The sequence below is a fragment of the Epinephelus fuscoguttatus genome, linkage group LG15 (genome assembly GCF_011397635.1).
Source record: "Epinephelus fuscoguttatus linkage group LG15, E.fuscoguttatus.final_Chr_v1".
Taxonomy (NCBI): Eukaryota; Metazoa; Chordata; class Actinopteri; order Perciformes; family Serranidae; genus Epinephelus; species Epinephelus fuscoguttatus.
The window spans coordinates 29266487-29287984 of NC_064766.1; the positions used below are offsets into that span (position 1 = coordinate 29266487).

Here is a 21498-nt window from a genome sequence, read left to right on the forward strand (position 1 = left end):
TATATATACTTATGGCACTACTCATGTTTTTTCAATTTGTGGCTCCTTAATTGAGGACAGGAAGCCCACTATTGCATCATGGCAGCCAAAGTTGCACACGTAGCACTTTGATGATGAATTCTGAGGAGCTTCTACCGTTGCATTATGCAACACCTTTATTTGTTTATGTGGGCTTGTGGGAGAGTATCACAGAGGAACTGGTGCACTGATGCATTATGTTCATACAATCTCCTTGGGCTCTCATCTAAATTTATGCTTTCTGGGCTCATAATTGTGCTGTGAAGTTCTTCATATACGACACAGCAGATTCTAATCGTCACGCTTTCTTCGCTTCATTTAGTTTTCTCCAAAGCTACGGTATATTGCTGCATATTTAGCTCTCAGTGCATAGCCCCTGCATAATTACGCCTAAATGGAATTTGCTACACAAAATATTGCCCTCATCTTGCTCCATACATTTCCCAGCGCTGACAAAAAATGTCTGTAATATCCATTGTCACAATTTGACATTGTAGCTTAAAGCTGGAGTCAGGGTGTTTTACATAATCAGCAATCTTGAGATTGTTTTGTGGTGAGAACTGATGGAGTATGAGAGGCTTGTCAAAACCCCCCATCCTCGTTAGCATGACCTATTTAGTCTGCAGAAAGCTGACAACTCCAAATCCAGCTCAGCTGACCTAGATAGGCACATTATATCGCAGTGTATCACATCAAAAACTACATCTACAAGCTGTAAATGACTAGTTGTAAAAATCAACACCTCCTGCTCAGTAAAATACAGTGAACGCTTCATGAATGAATTCATGAAAGCTGCACAGTCACCACAGGTTTTCTGTTACTCCATTTACACTACATAAAATACATGATTGCATCTAGATGTGTTTGCCAGGCAATACATAAACACTGAAACTAAACTTTGGGCAAATTATTTTTCTGTACGCTATTCAGAGTGATACTCAACTGATCCCTGAAGGAGAAATCTATTTTTTGTTGTCGCCCTTTTCACAAGGAAATCAGAAGTGTGAAGGCCAGAAACAGATTAGGGCCATTAGAGCCGATGGGGATTCAGTGTATCTTGCTCAAGGGCACTTAAGAAATGCAGATGCTTGCTGTCAAAGCACGGAGACAGCTGGAGACTATGCTGCCAGTTGAATGAGTCTCCCAAGTCTCACCATATGATTAATAAGTGTGTATGTGCCAGAAATGTGTTGGTTTTTCGTCTCCTGTGCCCACAGACATTAACTGAAATGACTCAACTTCATCGTAACTTTTTTCCCTTAGACTTAATACATTGCTGAGTGTATATCCACTAGAATTAATTAGAGAGGAAAGAAGTGAGCTGACTATTTATATTGTTTTTATTGTGTGTGGAATAAATGCCATCTTGTTCTGTATGATTTGTTTCTGTGCAGAGATTTGTCACATTACAATATTTATGCTGCGTCTGTATTGACATTAAGCTCACACAGTCACACTTCAGTTTTGTTTTTGTCTGTTGCAGCCCAGATATTGCCCTGTCTGATCTCGTACACCCAAATTAGTTTTAACTGCTCTGAGCTTTGTCATTTCGTGACAGTTTCAGAGATCATGACTCATTATGTTCTCGTTATGACTTGCCCAACTTGTGCCCTCCTTGAAACCTCCTCTGTCCTCCCACTTGGCAGTCAGGCCCACTCATCTCAATTTAGCACCAACTCATGCCACGTTCGACAGTGTCCAGGAGTGGTTTGTGCTCCCTTCACCCATAGGGGGGCAGTGTTGATATAGGCCAGCGATGGATGGCAAGCAGGACGTGATGAATGGATGTGAAGTGAATGTCACAATAACAGTAGGAACTGATAGTCATATGTGAAATGCAAATCAGTCAATCTTTTTATTCCTCAAACTGTAGAAGAAGATGGCTTCATTCACCAACAAAGAAGACAGTACATTAAACAGTGCAAAAGCAACCCCCCCTCCCAGCGAATACTATTCAGGCCCAGATCGTGTCATTAACAATGACGTGCAGATGTTTTCACAGGGGCAGTTTATATCCTGGCTCCTAATTCATCCTCTGTCTGTGTCTTTGTGCTGTTGTTTGCGTGACCTGTTGCAACTACTGATAAAGGCAAAGGTAATATGATAAACTGGACAATCGTCTGGTTTGACAGACTAATCCCTGCTAATCCTCTGTAAAACACAACCTCTTATCATCATCATGTCTTTTCTCAAAGAAACACACAAACACACACTTTTCCTGTGAGGTTACAGACACACTTTAAATGAAGATTATTATTATTGATTAATTTATGTTTAAGTTTGTTTTTTAGATAATCACAGAAAATTAAGCAGCAATAATTTTGCTTATCTATTAATTGTTTAAAGGTGCTGTATGCATCATTCAGAGCGTGTTTATGAGCCTGTTTAAACCTCATACTAACGTTGACACCTGTGTCTCTCATGCGTCTCCAGCTGACCACTTGCGTTCAGATTTCCTTCCTGCCTATGTCACTTACACTATAAGGTCAAAGGGCCCCACATAGTTATGACATTCAGATTTGCTTGCTGCTTGCTAGTCATGTCAGCAGTTGTGTCGGCACAGCTTGAGATATCGCTGACAGCAACATGCAACACGTCTCCTTCTGTAGGGCAAAATGATGGACTGTCACGCAACACTTTGTCCAACTAAACCCAAAACCCTGTCCTGCATTGATGATGTAGTCGTTGTCAGGGACCCATCATTACACATGTCCCAGACCACCTCTGCAAGCAGTTTGAGTCATCAGATCACTATTCGTCATGGTGGTCGTTTACACTTGTATTTAGCGCTGTCCATTTGCATTTGGATCCCTCAACACGCATGTAAAGAGATTGGAGCTGGATAGTCTGCATGTGGTTCTCAATGTGGAGGTGGCTGAACTGGTGGCTAGCAGCTAATAGTGCTAATCTTTCACCAGTGTTAACAACGGTAACAATGCTTACAGAGCTAACCGTGTTAACCTGGGGGGTGGGACTGGATGGTTGGCGCCAGCTTCTGTGATGATGCTGTATCACTATCAGAGGTAACCACCGTATGAGTGTAGTGATTGTGGCAGAAATACACCCGCTGGGAGCCGTTCAGCACCGCGGAGAGCTCCCCACACAACCCCGACCCCAGAGTTAATAACAGGAGGTTATGGTGTTTCATTGTCTCCTCTCTATGACACTAGTATCTCAACCAGTAGCCTACTTTTGTTGCGTTGCTGATCCTCTATGGTACACAAATACAATATAGCCTAGTATAATCAGAGGTCAGAACAATGAGAGGTTGGAACAATGCTACAGCACCTACCACAACGACAGACAGAGAAGCTTAGATTACAACACATATAGAGGTAGTATGACTCCCCTCTCTGCTCAGGACGCCATTATTCCACCAAATCTTTCCAAAGCAAATGGTGCTGTGCTGCTATATTAATGCTCTGAATGTTGCATTCAGCTCCTTTAAGTATTGCGCATAATACCAAAAATTCATTTTACCTTCTTTAATGGGCTGATTCACTGCTCTCCACTTTTTTTATATCACTGAAAATTGAATATTTCTCGGACTACTGTGTAAACAAGTAAATTTGCTATTTGCTAATGTGTCCTTGGAAAATGACTGGCAGAATAACCAATGATAAAAATAATCATTAGTTGCAGCCTGAATTCATTCAGTCCAGAAATGTGTGAAAATAATTACCTGAACCTGCCTGCAAAGGCCATATCGCCACTTACCAAAGTGATCAAATGTATTTATTCCACACAGATACTCAATTTGCAATGATTTAAAGAAGAGAACAGCAGCAGAGCCGCACCACATCCAGAGAATGTTTCTTATTTTAACTTCATGAATGACACTTTGGGCAGCGTAACGAGCTGTGAGCACAACACTGACAAATTATCACCTTATCAACTCGATTGGCTAACGTGTTAGCAAACTGTTGCCTATCACACATCCAGCAGACATGGAGCCTCATTAGCATTCATTCGAGCTGAGGGGAACTACGGAGCTGGGTGATAATTCTGTGTCGCTACGTCACTGCGAGCGACTCCGTTCACATCAGACGTCATTTTGGCTTCTTATTGTTAATGTAAAAATATTGAGTAGTGCAGCTTTAACAGTTCATCTCTTATCAGAATAGTCACTGCTAAATGTTTACTTCACAACCACTTCTCCTGCTTTGTCTCATCTTTACAGAAGCTGTTATTTCACGATCAAAGGCCAAGTTGCACTCTAATAACATTTACTTATTATGCTGTTATTTCGGCGATTGTAAAATTTTGGCCAGAGTGTTTGCTTGAGGGTGGGTGTGAAACTGGCTTGCTCTCCTCCTGGGCCCCTCTCCCTCTTTTTGGACTCATACTGGTGGACGGAGGGCGAGAAAAGAGGAAAGGGGAGGGTGAGGGTAAAAGAGAGGGGGTCACCATTGAGTTGTCCACCCACACAAGGCCCCCTCTGGTCACCTGCGTGGGCTTGGTCCAAAAGAAAAGCGAGGATCCGTGCACACACACACACACACACACACACACACACACACACAAAGAACAAAAACGACAGCTTTCTAACCCCGAATGTCAAATGTGGCAAGGGAGCGCGGAAGAAAAGTGTTTTAAATTAGCAAGAAACTTCCTCAAAACAACAGAAAGGGGCATTGTCAGTATCGTAAAAAGCACTTCACAACAGAGGAGAGTTTAGGCAGCGAGGGAGGCAGCAGAGAGATGAAAAAGCTCTCAAAGCACTTGGCTGTGGCATGATCTTCAAAAAAAATGCCTAGTTTATCATAATTAGCGTTGTTCCAGACTGTCAAACCCGTGAGGCACAGAAAACAATGCACTCTTCAATATTTTATTGAGGAGTTATGGTAAATTACTTGATGTATAATTATGTGAGCTGGGCAGATTCTGTCCTCACCGTCTCCTCCTACATCCCATCTGCCCTGTGTGTCCAGAGTGTGGGTGACTGAAGTAGCTGCAGGGGGGAGGAGGGGAGGATGAGGAATTATTGTGGAAAATTATAAGAAAACTTGTGATGTAACAGTCTGAGTTGCACTTCTGCTGTCTCGAGCTGACACTGTAACATCCGCGGCCTCCAACAGAACGAGTAGTTGGAGACGAAAGCAGAGGAAAATATAGACTTAAAGGACCTCTGTGACATTAGGAAGCGCCCAGAGGTGTTTTAGTCTGGCAGAGCTAACTCCTGGCCAGGGAGACTCCGGAGGATACAGTGAGCCAGCAGAGGTGAGCAGAACAGAGGGGAAGAGAGTAGAGTGGTAGAAAGAGGAGTATTTTTAGGGTGGTCTGTTATCTGCAGAGACGAGGGCGCACTGTATCACAGCCGGGTCACATCGCTCAGGGGGGAAACTGCACGGGCGCTCCGCCGAGACAGCAGATAAGGAGGAACAGAACAATGAGATCTCTCTCTGTCTCTCACACTCACACGTCCACACATGCACACAGTGTACGCTCAGTATCCTGTAAACCACATCAACAGGAAAGATGCGCTGCAGCTTCACTCTCACACATCCTCTCACAGATACTTAGAAACCCTCAGACATGTTAAAAAATCAGGTCTGAATGGAGCCTCAGAGCTCCACGTGCGACCTGAGAGTGTGTTCCTGCTCTGGTGACTGACAGACAAAACCAACATTATCGTAGAATCTCTCCACTAACTGTTTATCTCCGTCCTCCTCATGCTCCCTCTCTCTCATTCTGTCTCTCCTCCATATAGTAGCCCTCTGAAGATGTAAATGCCAGCAGAACAGATGGATGGAGGGAACATCTCATCACTCTGACACCATGTTTATGCAATCACACACAAACGTGCTCCATGTACACACACACATACACACACACACACATTAAGGCTCTGGAGCAAGATGCTGATGGAGATTTCTTCAGTCATCAAAGTGAGCACATGATGCACAACACACACAGGCACACACACTTTTGGTGTTTTTGATGAAACCTTCTGTTCGCTTCTTCCTTTGTTTATACCGAACACAAGCGTGCATAAACACAGACGCACATCCACTCGTGTACACACATGAATTGAGTAATTCGCCAGACTAGCAGCTGTTATGGAGGGAACCGGGTACCAACGGAACGCCTCTGACATGCTAATGACCCGAGGAGTTCAACCACACACACTCGCACCGCACAGATTTAGCAAATCTGACTATTATCTGTCATAGAACCCAGAGAATATTAGTCTAGTGGCATGAATATTAAATGGTTTTAGCTCCCAGAACGATGTAAGCACTCTGTGTAGGACTGCAAGCCAAATGAAACCCTAACTCGCTCCAGGAATATCTTAGTGAGGCTTTGAGGGAAGATCCTTTTTCAACACCCAACACCCCCCTCCCCCCCCCACCTCCCCCCTTCTCTACACCACCACCCACCCACCCAATCAAATCCTCACTGGCAATGCGCTGCTCCTCATCTCTCTTCTCTGCTTCTTTTGTTCATCTCTCTCAGCCACCCACGCACCTACAGTCCCTCTGGCTTTTCTCTTTACACTCTCGCACACATGCACGCATTTACATTTGGCTTCTTCGTATGTACTTCGCTTTATTTATTTCTGCCCCTTCCGTTCTCTTCAGACACTTGGAGACGCTGTGTGTGCGCCAGTGCAGGTTCAAATGTACAAAAACAGACACAGGGCCTATATTTAGTGCTTTGCAATACAGATGTGTGGGCAGTGGCCATCTGGGGCCCCAAATGGAACAAAAAGTGTGTGTGTGGATGTGTGTTTGTGTGGTTTAGGGCCAAGGACCAAACTTAAAGTAGGGGTTCGAGGCTGGGGGCCCGTTGTGGAAACCTCCTCCGGAGAGCTGGGAATCTCAGGGGAGAGTGGGAAAAACATCCCGACGGTCATCAATCAAAACTTGGGTGACACAAATGACCAGAAACAAGAGAGCGTTCTCCATCCGTGTCACTGTGTCACCCTCCGCCCCACAGCCATGTCCCACCCACCTGCGCCGCTGCCCCATAGGCCCTCCCTGCACGCCGACTGATGCGATTGGCCAGTCGGTCCCCGAGCGAAATCGTGATCCCCTCTTGGCTAATTGGGTCTTTGTGATTGCGCAGTCTGTCGTGACGCTGGGGGAGAATGAAACGTGAAAAACAGTATTATGGTGATGGGGGAAGAGTGGCAGGTCGAAGCGGGGAGATCGTTTTTGGCGTCTCAAAGCGCCAGATGCTCTTCCTGGGTCCATTATGATGCCTTACAGGGGATCGAGATGGTTTCGGCGTAGCAACTGTGAAGACACAAAGCGAGATGGAGACGGGCCGAGGCTCACACAGGCACATACATGCAAATGCGACAACACGCACACTTACACATGCACTCACATATAGTTCCCTGTTTAAAACACTTGCTCTGTAGTGCCTTATATTGGTCCATTTCAAAAAAGGTTATCAGAACTTTTCTTTGCACATGTTAAAAAGGACTCAGCAAAGTGGACCTGGTCTCTATCCCCCTGTTTGAGGTTAAAACGTACAACAACAGACCCGACTGGATCAACGCAAATAAAAGTATTTACTTCTTCAAGCTGTGCCTACATCGAGAGTAATTGTTCACCAGAGTCTTTGAGAGAGGGAGCGTGTAGGAGGACGGGTCATGAGCCTGTTCTTTGTCTGCGTCACCACACTTCTGCACGAGGCCATAGTCCTGTGCCTTGTTATTGAAGAATGAATCTGCTCCTGTTTCTTTATCGTGCCCACACTGGTGCAGGTTTCGAGATAAAAATAATAAAAGCTGCAGTGGACAGATGGTGGGGGGAATGATTGAAGCTCCTTATCTTCATCCTATCAGCCAAAAATATCCAACAGCCTTCTTTGAAAGATCCCTGATCAGTCATTTGGTTTCTCCTCCTTCCCCCGGCAGGCATCAACAGGTGGCGCTGTAGTCACGCTCTTCAGTGTTGTGCTCTCCAGGACAAAGAGCTTCCTACAGACTCGTGAAGGCAAGCAGTCCTTTATCAGGAAATTGTGGCACATCAGTGTTTTGGGTTTCATGTGACAGGATGGTTAAAAAACGTGATGCTGCTGGTATCTGTCAGCGTTACACTGCTAAATGTCACTTCTGGCGTGTGACACAGACTATTTAAAGGAGCTGTGCATTTGTTAAGTGTATCCTCTGTTTATTTACATTACATATGTGGTTTTAAAGTGGGTTCTTATGTGCGTTTTTTCGGAGAAGTGTCTCCCTGGAAAATTAGAAATTAAAAAAGAGCACTATTATTTTATTTAAAGTTATTACAGGCAGTTAATAAGCAGGAAAGTGTGCCATTACTTGTTTTAATCCCTAGAGCCTGCGAAAAAGCCCACCAAATCGTCTCCACAAATTCTCAAAACCCATTTTTTAGATGACAAAATCGCCCGTAGAAATGATGCATTGACGCAGATATGGACCACAGTACTGTATGTCATTTGGCTCATGTCATTTGAATTACCATTAAGGGAAGCATCTGAGTGTAAGAGACCGCCCCACTATCCGCTGCTGCATCCAACTCGCTTTTCACACTTGGGTTCATTCACACACACTTTTCCCACCGGGATGGAGCCGCTTCAGCCAGCGCGCAGAGCCAACGGGGAACACACACGCTTTCACACGGCACACATGGCTGCAAATTTATGGCGAATATTTTCCACCTTGATCTGGATATTAACACTAGTTACAAGTTCGAGGACGAGGATTTATCCACCAAACGAAGGTGAGTGAGGAGGAAATCGCCTGGGCGCGCGCGTGCAATGTGTGTGTCACACATTTCGGGTTTTCCGCTCCTGCACGCTGGGAGACACCGCTGCGTGCAGGCGCTCCGTGCGCGTCCTAGGATGGAAAAGAGCAGGGCCAATATGCATAAAACTTAGAGAAAAGTTGGATTTTGGGGGGGGAAAATTGGGGAAATTTCACAGGTGTCATTTCTCCTGGATTTGTGCCTCCAAGGAGTTCAGCTGCATGTTCTGTCTTCTCAGTGCTGTCACCAAAATCTTTTGTTTCTTGGATATTTCCACATGACATGGTCACTGTGGCAAAGAAAGACTTAATTTAGTCTTAAACCTCTAAGCATATACTTTCAGCTTGTTTCTATGTGCATAAATAAAGGTTAAGGCCATTAATACAATACTAGAATTAGAAATGATGCTGACTTTTAATCTGATGTTGTGTAATAAGGATGATAATTATTATTAAAAGTAGTTATATACATTGCAAATCAAGTGACACAGACTTTTTCCTAATTCCATATTTGTCCCAAGCTTATAAGTGATGCATTCATTGGTGATCTTGTGGTGTTGTTACGTCTTCCAAGTGCAAAAATGTGACTTATTTCTCACCCTTAAAAAATTTCATTTATTTAATTTATTCAAGCACTGTAGGCTGTTTGCCCTTAAACCACCTGCATGTGTGTGTGTGCATTTTAGTGACCCTGCTGGATACCAGGACAGTGCCAGGAGAGCTGAAATGGGCAGCCAGTCCTTCAGAGGGAGGGGTGAGTGGGAGCTTTTTTACAGATACACTGTTTACAACCTGTTCTCTCTTTTGGAGAACACGCTCAGTCCTTCTCTCACTCGCACACACACACTTGCACACACTTACACACACTTGGTCTGGGAACTGTAAATAATCATCCCACAGATTTTGAAATGTGCTGTTGTTCACCAAGCCTAAGTGCTAATATGAGATTGCTGGCGTCGTGTTTGGCACGCAAAAAGGCATAAACCAGCTTGTTGGTGGGTGTCATTTTTTAGGGATTTTTACTACCATGCAGTTGCCAGGACGAATCCTGTAAATATCTTATTTTGTATTGAATCCTCTTATCTTTTTGTACTTTTTGTTGTTGGTACATTGTGATCTGCCTTGTACTGTATGTGTCCTTCCTCTTCCTTCTCTCTCTGTTTCCCGTTTGCTCAGTGTCTCCTCTCTCACCTCTTTGTTGGTTTAAGAGTTATTGGTGAACTTGACTCTTATTTCTTCAGTCGCCATGCTCTCTTTCTCTCACATGCTGCTTGATTGACAGGGTCCTGGTCTGCACGCACTGAGCTTTTGATTACAGGCACCCCCCCACCTTCCGCATCCCTCTGCTACACACACACATGCACACAAAACACCAGCTCTGTATGGTTGGGGCAAAGCTTTTTTTTCTCCTCTGACAGCTGTGATTTCTGTCTACTGACAAAGACTCTAAAAGAAACTAGACAAGGAGGCATCATACCCCATGACAGCTCCTTTTTTTTGTTTTTTTACAGCTCTCCTCCTCAGTACACACACATGTCCTGCGACGACACACACATATAAACATTGTACAACACACACAAGACACAAAGACGTGACCATGTGCTCTCGCTCATGCGTACACGCTCTTGTATTCACATAGTGTAGGAGTATAGAGACTCAAGAGCCGGACCGATGCTGGGTTTTTGAGGCCGATACGGATGTTGATATTTAAGAATAATAAAAATCAGACAGTGATGGTATTGACCAGTGTTTAAACATTAAACTTTATTGTCCAAAATGACCATAAGACAGTAAATGTTCAATAGTAAGCTTCACGAGAAATAAAGAAAAATCAAATAAAATCAATACAAAAACACAGATAATGAACTTTAATTGAGAAAAGTTTAAGTCAAATGTACGTGAAAATGAACATTTGAGATTGTCTGCCAACACTTACTCATTAATATCTCTGTGATAAGCCAATATCGGCCAATAAGATCAGTCCTGATGACATATCGATCAGGCTCAATTAGACACACACTCCCACACAGACCCCCCCTCCCAATACACACACACACACACACACACACACACACACATTCTGACATTCTCTGACTCTCCCTCTCTTTCTCTCTCTTTCGACACGGCGCATTTAGTGTGTATACAGCTCTCACTAGAGCAGATTATTATTCAGTGGCAATAAAAAGCCAATTTGGAGTTGGGAGGCTCAGCGGTCATTTGAAGGGTCACAGTACAAGGCAAATAGTCGGCTCTATTGAGATGGATGATGCAGTGAAGGTTGAGCCAGCTTCACTTGTATGGAAATGTGCCTGTAAAAACCTTGGGAGTCGCAACAAATCTGAACCACTGTCCACAGCAGAATATTGATGCAAGAATGAACATTTCCAAATGACAGCAGTGAATTAGAGGATGCGCCCCGGCATCTGAAATGTATTTGATCTTGTCCCTCTGTATTTGCGGGGACAGTTATTTCCCCAAGTGGTCAGAAATTCAAGGATAAGATGTGTTTGTGTGAGCATGTTTTTCTGGTCACTACTCCTGTAAGAGCTTGTGCCCTCTTGGGATAAAGATTAAGTTTAGTTTCAGTTCATGCCAGTGCCAGTATAAAAGTCAACTTTAGTAGAGACTTGCTGTAATCATCACAATAAACATTAAGCCATTTATATTCTTAATTGTCAAAACGGCATTATTATTTGCAGCTGCCACGAGGGACTGTTTTTCAGCTGTCTTAGTTTTGAAATCCTTTACTTGTTAGTGCATTCAATTACTTATCAGAAACTCTGACAACTGAAACTTGAGAGTCAGCAACCTATTAAATACAAGATGCTTCCCCATTTAATTCATTTTCACAACATCTGTGTAAGTTGTTTGTCTACCATGTTTCATTTTCTGACATCATTTGAAAGCACTGCTACGTGGCAGCTAATTATTAAATTAATCAAAGTTTACTGATTCAGAAAAAGTTTTGACCTGCTCTTAACTGCTTTAAGATCTCTTTGACAGAGCATCTGTTTTAATAAAGTTTCTTCAAATTGATTTGCATACTGCTGTAATGAATTGAATCCAGCAGAGGCATTTAAAGTAGAAAATCAATCTAAATACTTATGGTACATGTTGTGAAGTCGCTTGTAATGTTAATGTTACCTGTAGTGCTGTTATCAACCTAGATTGTTTTGGTGTGAGTTGCTGAGTGTTGGAGATATCGGCTGTGGAGATGTCTGACGTCTCTTGAATATAATGGACCTAGATGGCTCAACAGCAATGTCTCCTTCTAGAAATCATGACCCAGTTACTCAAGATAATCCACAGACCTTGTTGTGAGCAGTTTCATGTAGGAACTATTCTCTTTCTACCAAACTACATCTGCCATCTGTATTATGGTGTAGAAGGAAGTGTGCATTGTCCGCTAGCTCACCTAACACCACTGAGCTAGGTAACGTTAACGATAACGGTAACGGATGACATAAATGTTTACATCATGCACTGTCATGAGCACGAGCCTCTCGTCCATGAGTAGATGCACACTTCCTTCTGCGTGGTGATACACTTTGTGGGTGTAGCTCTGTTGCAAGAAAATAGTTCCTACATGAAACTGCTCACAACAAGGTCTGTGGATTATATTGAGTGACTGGGTCATGATTTCTGGAAAGAGACATTGCTGTTGAGTTTTTCAAATTCTATTTGAGAGAAGGCAGACATCTCTACAGCTGATGTCTCCAACACTCTGCAACTCAAAGCAGAACACTCTAGACTGATAAATAGCATTTTAGGTAAGAGGAAAAATATATTTTTTCTGATTCTGAGGTGAACTCTCTCTTTAAGTTCATGTTTTTCGTTATTAAAGAGCGGACATTAGTAATCTGTGGACATCCTCACAGGTGTAGTAACACAGTTGTATTTGTGTTTGTTTGCAGTGGGAAGAGGTGAGTATAATGGATGAGAAAAACATCCCCATCAGAACGTACCAGGTGTGCAACGTCTTAGAGCCCAATCAAAACAACTGGCTGAGGACAGACTGGATCCCTCGGTCCGGCGCTCAGCGGGTCTACGTTGAAGTCAAGTTCACCCTGAGAGACTGTAATAGCCTGCCAGGGGTCACGGGCACCTGCAAGGTGTGAGAAAACATAACGTCTTGACACAGCGTGATGATCATTAAATGGTTTGGGCGCAGTAGAAAGTTTTAACAAAATCATTTCTTTTAAAGACTTGACTTCTTTAACATGTTAACTTTCCTGCTAATTAGTTAATGGACAGACTGCTGCTAATGGAGCTTTATTATATATTACAGCTGCTGGTTATTCAAGCACAAACCGCCCTTTGACTCATTATCATATTAAGAGAAAAGATGAGCGCTGATGATGATAAATGGACGCCTCAGTCTGACTTTTTTTCCTTTTGTCTTGTAGGAGACATTCAATCTGTACTACCACGAGTCTAACGAAGACAGGGAGAGCTACATCAAAGAGAGCAGCTTCATTAAGGTGGACACTGTGGCAGCAGACGAAAGCTTCACCCAGGTAACACTGAACAACTGAGTCAGGCTTTGAGTTCTTTATCTTCCCTCCTCCACTCACTTTAATTTGCTCTTATCTTGAAAATAAAATCCCCCTGCGGCACTTAGCTGTAATTTTTTTATTTGTTTTACAAGCACTTTTATCTCGGATGTCCATTCTGCCGTCCCAGGATTGCTGGCTGGGAGCTTTTGCCTAGTCCTCACAAAAATTACTTCTGATTTTAGCATTGTAGGCACTACAGCTTATTTTACCTTTGCAATCAATAGAAGTCAATCTGGACGAGAGCCAAGTGCTGAAAACGTGAAGATCAGCCATGGTTCAATAGCAACTCCCACTTTGGGTTGAACAAGCGAGCTGAATTAATGAGGGCTGACACACTTTACTGCACATTTCATTAATGTAGCTCCTTTCTCTTTGCATCCAGGTGGACGTCGGTGACCGCATCATGAAACTGAACACTGAGGTGCGAGACGTGAAGGTCACGACCTGGAAGGGTTTCTACCTGGCCTTTCAGGATGTTGGCGCCTGCATCGCTTTGGTTTCCGTCAGAGTTTTCTACAAAACCTGCCCGCTCACCATCCGTAACCTGGCAACGTTTCCTGACACTGTTACTGGGGCTGATACATCTTCCTTAGTGGAGGTCAGGGGGTCTTGTGTCAACCAATCAGTGGAGAGAGAGGAGCCTAAAATGTACTGTGGTGCTGACGGGGAGTGGTTGGTTCCTATTGGTGGATGTCTCTGCAACCCTGGGTATCAAGAGAAGGGTGGCGCATGTAAAGGTGAGTGTTGCTGGGTGAAACAAAGCTGCTACACTAAAGTTTGTTGTTGTTTGTTCTGTGGTGGTCTGACTGATCCATGTTTGTCTCAGTCTATAAGCTCCGCTTGTGTTGCCACCTCTTAAGTCCCATGTGCCTATGAGAGCAATCATTAGTGCTCAAGTTAACAAGCTATTTGCTAATGATGGAAAACAGTGACAGAGAATTGGTTTGTGTAGCAATTAGCACCTGCTTGAGTATTCTGTTGAATGTTTTAATTATTTCCAAAGATTATATTTAGAATTGTTGTTGTTTTAAAAGGGAAACTAATTATAAACTAATAATAATAATAATAATAATAATATTAATAAACTACACATAATTTAACCGTGCAATATGTTCTCCAACACTGCCAAAAATGAATCATGGTGGATGATGAGCTGTTGAGTTGTAAATGAGTAGTAATTTCAGATTGGAGATAGTTTTATTAGTTTATCCTGTTAAAACAACTTGGATTAATTTCTATGAAAAATCCTTTTGATTTTTTTGATCTGAGGACCCTTACAAACCAAAGGAATATGAATAACTTACAGGACAATCGAGGAACACATAATTTGAGGTAGCAAACCCAGTTTTATCCATCCAAAGAACTTCTATAAAAATGACCAGGCCTCTTATTGAGACAGGCCTTTATTTGTCAAAATGTGTGGCCATGCTGGGCTAGTAAAAGGGATTGGACGTTTAATTGAGACTAAGCTTTTAATTTAAGTTTTAGGGTGGTCATACATACATTTGAGGGGAATCTGCATTTGGATTGTTGATGGAAGATGTGTATTTTTGACCATAGGTTAAAAAAATAATTCAACATGTTGGGAAATACTTTTGCTTTCTTGCCAAGACTTAGATGAGAAGATTAATATCACTATCATATCTGTCCATTTAATGCAAGCGGCAACCTCTGAGGCTGAAAAATTAAGCCAATGCGAAATTGCCAAAAACTGCAGTTCATCAGATGGCCACTTGAGGCTGGCTCAATAACAGAGTAAATCCCCATAGACCCCCTTCATGTGTTAAAATGCCCCACTTTACAGCAGAAATAAACATGGTCACGGCCTGGTACAGCCTGGTTTTGGTCTCAATAACTAATTTCAACTGAACAGGAGGGGAATGTTTTTGTAAGTCACCTGTTTACATTTTATTAAGGCTTAAAGTTACACGTATTGAAGGGTGGGGCTGAAATGTTGAACTTGATGCTTCAAAACAGCAGTCCACAAACCAATGGATAACATCACAGACACTACATCCATTACTTTTACAGTCTATAATTCAGTTTGAACTTGAAGCAAGGAGATGGTTAACGTAGCTTAGCACAAGGACTGCAGACAGCTATCCTGGTTCTGTCTAAAGTGAACAAAATTTACCACCTGTCAGCACATCTATTGCTGCGTTCCATTTTCCTCGGAAGTCGTAGCTGGGTGTGACGTTTCAGTACAAGTTGGAAAACAAAGATGTTAGCAAAACCACTTCTAGCCAGGTTAGCCATTGTTGGTAATACCAGTCGATTACAACACATTAAGCTGTATTTGGCACATTCATAGCAACAAATCCACAGATAGACAGGACAGGAATGTGTGTACGGTTGTTCTAACAGTATATAAACAGTGTATTGCTACAGCCTTCACTAGTGTTGCATTTGAGGTCAGTGGTTGGTGTTGTTCCTCCGACTTTTTGAGTCAGAAATCTGACTTCAGGGGGCGTTTCGGGTAAAATTTCCGACTAGGACTTTGGAAAATCAAACTTTCCAGTGCAAATGGACTGCACCTTAAAGCTCTCTGATTAACATGTTATATCTTATGGATGATCCGCCGGTTGCCTGGCAACCTCACAGTGATGATAAGATAGAGAGTTACCAATCAAGAAGTAAAACTGCAGTAAATTAAAGATTAAACCAAAGTAATACTTTAATTTGTGAGCTTTAGAGGTGCTGAAAGGCAGGTTTTGCTTTTTTGGACAGAGTCGGGATATCTGTTTTCAGTCTTTGTGCTAAACTAAGCTTTCTTTTTCCTGACTGCAGCCTCATTTTAAAGGACAGTCATGAGAATGGTATTGATTTCCTCATCTAACTCCCTTGCAAGGAAAAAAATAAGCACAATTCCCAAAATGTAGGACTATTCCTTTAAAATATTCATTTGTGTTGGTTGCAGGAAAACAAACAAAACCTTTTTAATCAAAAACTGGACTTTACTTTCAGCTTTATTTGAGAGGTAACTCCCAAAACTATTATATTAGTAATAAAAATAAATGGAATACGCCATCATGTCAGACAACTACCCCCAATCTAATCAGTTTATCTTTTAATAAATCCAAGTCATAAAGAGTTTCTGTCCTGCAGTGAATATTAGTAGAAGCTCGCAGGTCTCAGTGTGAGGTGTGCTGACATAACAACAGCCATCTGGACTAAAATGTCTTTCTGTCACTTACAAATGTGGTCTGAACTTTACGGTAGCAAATATGCAAGCTGTTCACACCTCTCACCAACATACATGTGGCGTGGATGACGTGTAATGTTTGAAAGTGACTTGTTGTGATAGTGAAGATAAACTTAATGTGCGTGTTTGTGTGAGAAAAGTGGGGTGACCGGGGGACAACAGACGCGGTGGAGACACTTTTACAACATGGCTTCACTCCCCCTATTCAGTCTCATTCACAACAGACACGCAACATGTGCGCTCACACACACACAGATAGACACACACACTGACACGCACACACATACGCAGATGCACAGAGACCAATAGAGACAAGGGGGAGCGACTCACTGATCTGCTCCCTCAGTTTTATTTATGAAGCCTATCCCAGCAGGCTAATTGTATAACAAACAGACCCATAATTCAAAGAGAAAAGAAGAGACGCTGAGAGAGAGAGAAAGGCGAGGAGATGGACATAAAGAGAGCGATGCAGTTAGTGCCAGTTGGCGTTAAAGAGGGGGGAAAAAACTTGACTTTTTTCTTTGCAATAAGAAGAGCAGTAGCCAAAATTCTCCATGTGACAAACGTCCTCTAAAACCTTCACCCCGCTTGCCCCGTTTGTTCTTTTTGAAAAGGGAGGAGGTTTGCGGGGTGGTCCCTGAAGCCTGAAAGATGTTCCTCCTCAACTAGATTTAGGAGAGACCCTTGACTCTGTTGAACCTCCAGCAGATGTGAAGTGCCATCTATCTATCTGAGGCTCTCTTCTCCGTCTCCCCGCTCCCGCTGCCTGTCAGGTTGTTGGCCGGGCGCAGCTGCCTCAGTGGAAATCCATCAAAGTCTGGATGAATACCGAATGCCGCTCAGTGAAAACTCTGACCCTGCAGTATTGGATAGACGCCTTAACACTTCTTCCATTTTAAGTTTGAAATTTGCAGGGAAAAGAGAAGAGGGGGGAGGGCAGAGTGGGACTGAGGGAAGAGGCGGATAGTTAGATGATCTGTCGTTCCTGCCGTTGCTGATGTCAAAAGGTTTCTGGATCCTTGAGACTCACGTGCCTTCACTCAGTCGGTATAACAGACGCGGACAGATAGACAGAAACTGAGTGAATATAACTTGGACACTTGTGATTACAGGTTATTTCATACTGACAGTACAGAAATGCACCAAATAACTTAAAGGAATTGTTCAGCCTATTGGGTAAAACGTTTAGTCGCCTTCATGCCGAGAGTTAAGCTCTTCTTACACAGAGATGCTGCAATACTGCTGCAATGAGGACCCTTCATTACGCCGGCTTTGGATTTTCATACAGAACCAAACAAAACTAGCATCATACCACCTTAGTATGTGATTTTAGATCGCATGTTGGTGTTCCTGTAGCAATGGAGGTGTGACGTATGACAGCATCGCCATCTAGTGTCTTGTGTCAATGGCATAACATGGCAATAACAATCATTCACCATCCCTGTTTAAATGTCAGCTGATCTTGTTTTCTGCTTGAAAGGTAAAGAGCTCCCAGATCTCATTGTCTTCCCAATTTCTTCTTCGAGTTAGCTGCTAACTACTGCTAGCTGCTTTTTAAATCTCCCGGTGGTGGCTCTCACACTTACCTGGTCCTGCAGGCTCACACGTTTTACACAGACTTTGAGTTAGCTGTGTTGCTACCTTCACTGCTAGCTTAACCCTATGGGCCCGAACGACGCATAATGCGTCCAAATTCACACCTGTTCTTCTCTGTGGATTTTCTCCGTGACCATGCGTCATAGTGAGAACGTGAAACAGCAGAATCATAGCTTTCCGACAAGACCAAGCACTTGTCGGTTTTTTTCACAGCGAAAAAAAATGATGAAGTTACACTAAAATTATGTATAACAGAGCTTTCATACCGCTCTGCACACACATTACTCTCGGATGGATTACTCGTGAATGCAGGCTCGCACAGAAATGCCACGCATATCACATGAAAGCACAGAACTAGGGCTTTCCAGTGATACCACACACATCACTGTGCTGTCATCCCATCATGCTATAAATCCAGATTAATTGTCTACAAAATAAAAACCTGATGAATTTCTTTACAATCCATTATACAGATCTTGCTATCAGTCACTTCATATAGTGAGGAATATCGTATCTTACCACGTCTTAGGCTTGCGTGTGTTTGTCCCTGTCTATCCACATTTGTAGTCCGGCTTTCAAGATGCAAATATCTCCATATTGTCCAGTTGACACTCCATCAAACTTTGTATGACAAGACCAGCCACTTCACCTTTGCACACCCAGACAACTGTAGCCTAATTATGCATGCATGACAGGGCCGTAGTCACCATATACATTGAGGGGGCAAAGTGGCAAATATTATCTTGGAGGGCATCATTGCACTTGGTTGACTATTTTTCTATGATCTTAGATGTAAATATTGCATGTTTCTTTCAGATATAACACATTTTTGACTTGTGAATGAGTCAGTGGAATATCTTGCAATAATGAAAAAATACTGGCACTCATGTCCACCTGGCACAAACCACATGTTTTGGACAGCTGTGAAGTTACAGAATGTCCCACCATCATGGTCCTTATATTGACAGATTCCAGAGAGTCTCCCCTCTTCATATATGGCAGAGTATGTCTTTTTTCAACTTGCTATGCTGAGATACATGTAACAATGTAAGAATTTAGTCACATGGATTTGTTTTTTTCATTGATATAAAAAATAATATAAAATACAGGCACATAGAAGGACATGAAATGATGAAATGACTGTGATATGAGCTTAAAAGTAAAGGCAGTAAAAATACCCCAAAAACGCCTAGGGCCCATAGGGTTAAAGGCGGAATAACAATGCCCCCACAGTTTGTGTTGTACCTTATATACAGAACAGCAGGTAGTGTAAAAGGGACTTTAGATTTAAAAATTGAGGAGTCTCAGCTCCAGGACTTGTTGTTTCTTCACTTCTTATCAAAGCAAACAAGATATAACATGTTTAGTAGGGAGTTTTTAATTTGCTTATAGGTGTTATTAATTATTTTACCTTTGGACAGAGCCAGGCCCGTTGTTTTCTTGTTTCCAGTATTCATGCTAAGCTAAGCTAACCCTTCCCTGGCTTCCTGTTTAAACAGAGAAATATGACAGTGGTATCAATCTTCTTGTCTGATTCTTGGCAAGAACACGAATATATGCGTTCCCCAAATTGTCTGTACTATAAGAAACTATATTTCTTTAATTTTATCTGTGAAATACCTTAAATCATAGCAAAGTGCCCCGAAAAAGGCACATTCTGTATGAACAAAATTAGGCAGGCGGCATTTTGCTGCACTCCCCAATTTTGTTTTTATACTGCCAATGCTGAAAGAAGACTGATTGGGCTTTCCTGCAAATTTGCACAATTCCTGTCTAAAAAGGGCTTAAGGAATTGTTCAGCCTTGTGTATTTTGTGAAAATATTTTCACATTCTTGTCTGGTATGAATGCCTGTCCTTTATACTTAATATATATATTATATATCTTAGTTAGACAGATTGTTTTTTTACAGCAAAATTAGGCATTTTTCTCATATAAAACAGTTTTGATTACATGAGGCGTCCTGGTGCAACTACCACAGTTTGCTTCTACATACTGTAAGTATTTTAAATGTCTGCCTTGTAGTTTTGCTTTTCGAACACATTTTAGCATTCCCAAAGACTCCTGTTGAATTGAGCTGAAACAAGAGTAGACTTAGCCAAAGCGGTGAAATGTGAAAAGTTCATTTTCACTGTTGACACAGAGTAATGAGGATGGAGAGGATGAGAGGAGAAGCTCTGGAGAGGAAGAAGGGATTAGAAGTTGAATGGGGCGAGAGGGGGATTGAAAGAAGGCCACTGACAGCAGAAGGCATCAATACAGGGCCGCCCCTCCCCCGCCGGGGGGGGTTCGTCATCGGGTGCAAAGGGGACGACTAGAGAAACACAAGAGAGAGGGAACTCCCCCTCTTTTCTAAACCCGTGGTTAAGACCGAGGTCATGACTGAGCCTGATGAAGACGTCAAAAACTCTGACTGACAGCCACACACACTCGTGCAGAGAGACTTTAGATACGGAGTGCAGGGTCATGACCGAGGTAGATGAAGACGTCAAAAGTTTGACAGCTGCGATCCGTCTGGGAGGATCGGAAACGAGGGAGGAGAGACAAGAGGAGAGAAACAACAGAGAGAATTTGAAATGTGAACGGCCGGAGAGGCGGAATGAAAGAGGAGCCTTCTGCTTTTTGTCTCACTGTCTCTGCACTGGCCTCCTTTTTCTGTCGTCTGATTCTGCTCAATTCTGCTCACTGCCTGGGAGGGTTGGACTGTTTCTCCCTCTGTGTGTGTGTGTGTTTCTGTGTTCCCCATGTCCAGAGAGATTTCATGGTTGTGCTTCTTTCCAACGCACCTGCAGTGTCTCGTCAACAGCAGAAAGCGTTTGGAACGAGAGGGATGAAAAGAGTGAGAGAGAGGCAGCTACACTCAAAGAGAGATGACAGAAAGAAAGAGTGAGCGGATGATAGAAAGAGTGCGTAATCGCTGTATTCAGTCCCTCTAATTATTGCATCGCATTTCTGGACTCTGGACATGTTGGATTGCGGATTTAGTGTGTGCGTGTGTGCACGAGTGTACATGAGCGTACATGTGTGGGTACTGTATCTCTGATTTTCTGCCTAACAAAGCCCTCCCTCCCATATACTCACAGTTTGGAAGACTGCCCAGGAATGCCTAGAGAAGAGTGTGGTGGGGCAAATAGGCAGGGAGGAGATGTGTGTGTGTGTGTGTGTGTGTGTAGTATATGCATGTATGGCAGGTGACAAAGCAGGGAAAGGAATGGCCCAAGTGACTGTGTGAGGCAAGCCCAATGATTTGCATTCCACCATCACAATCAAAGTGTTTGTGTGTGTGTGTGTGTGTTTCTCAGTGTGCGCGCACTATTGTCTACTTCTCCCAGGTTGTTCTTAATGTAGTGGAGCCCCACCAGTCGGTCTGTAGCTCTCTGGCATTGACACAAGCCCCTCTCTGCCTCT

The 21498-nt window shown here is 42.9% G+C and overlaps 1 protein-coding gene across 1 annotated transcript in view; it reads left to right on the forward strand.

The window, feature by feature from the left end:
* The first annotated feature begins 8171 nt into the window (after positions 1–8171).
* The window catches only part of LOC125902149 (ephrin type-A receptor 4-like), a 38981-nt gene continuing 25654 nt past the window's right edge, over positions 8172–21498 (forward strand). Inside the window, exons 1-5 of the mRNA XM_049598303.1 lie at positions 8172–8714; positions 9424–9491; positions 12652–12849; positions 13144–13254; positions 13676–14030. Of these exons, the coding sequence (XP_049454260.1) occupies positions 8438–8714; positions 9424–9491; positions 12652–12849; positions 13144–13254; positions 13676–14030 (1009 nt within the window). The 5' untranslated portion in view covers positions 8172–8437. The remainder of the gene's footprint in view (positions 8715–9423; positions 9492–12651; positions 12850–13143; positions 13255–13675; positions 14031–21498) is intronic.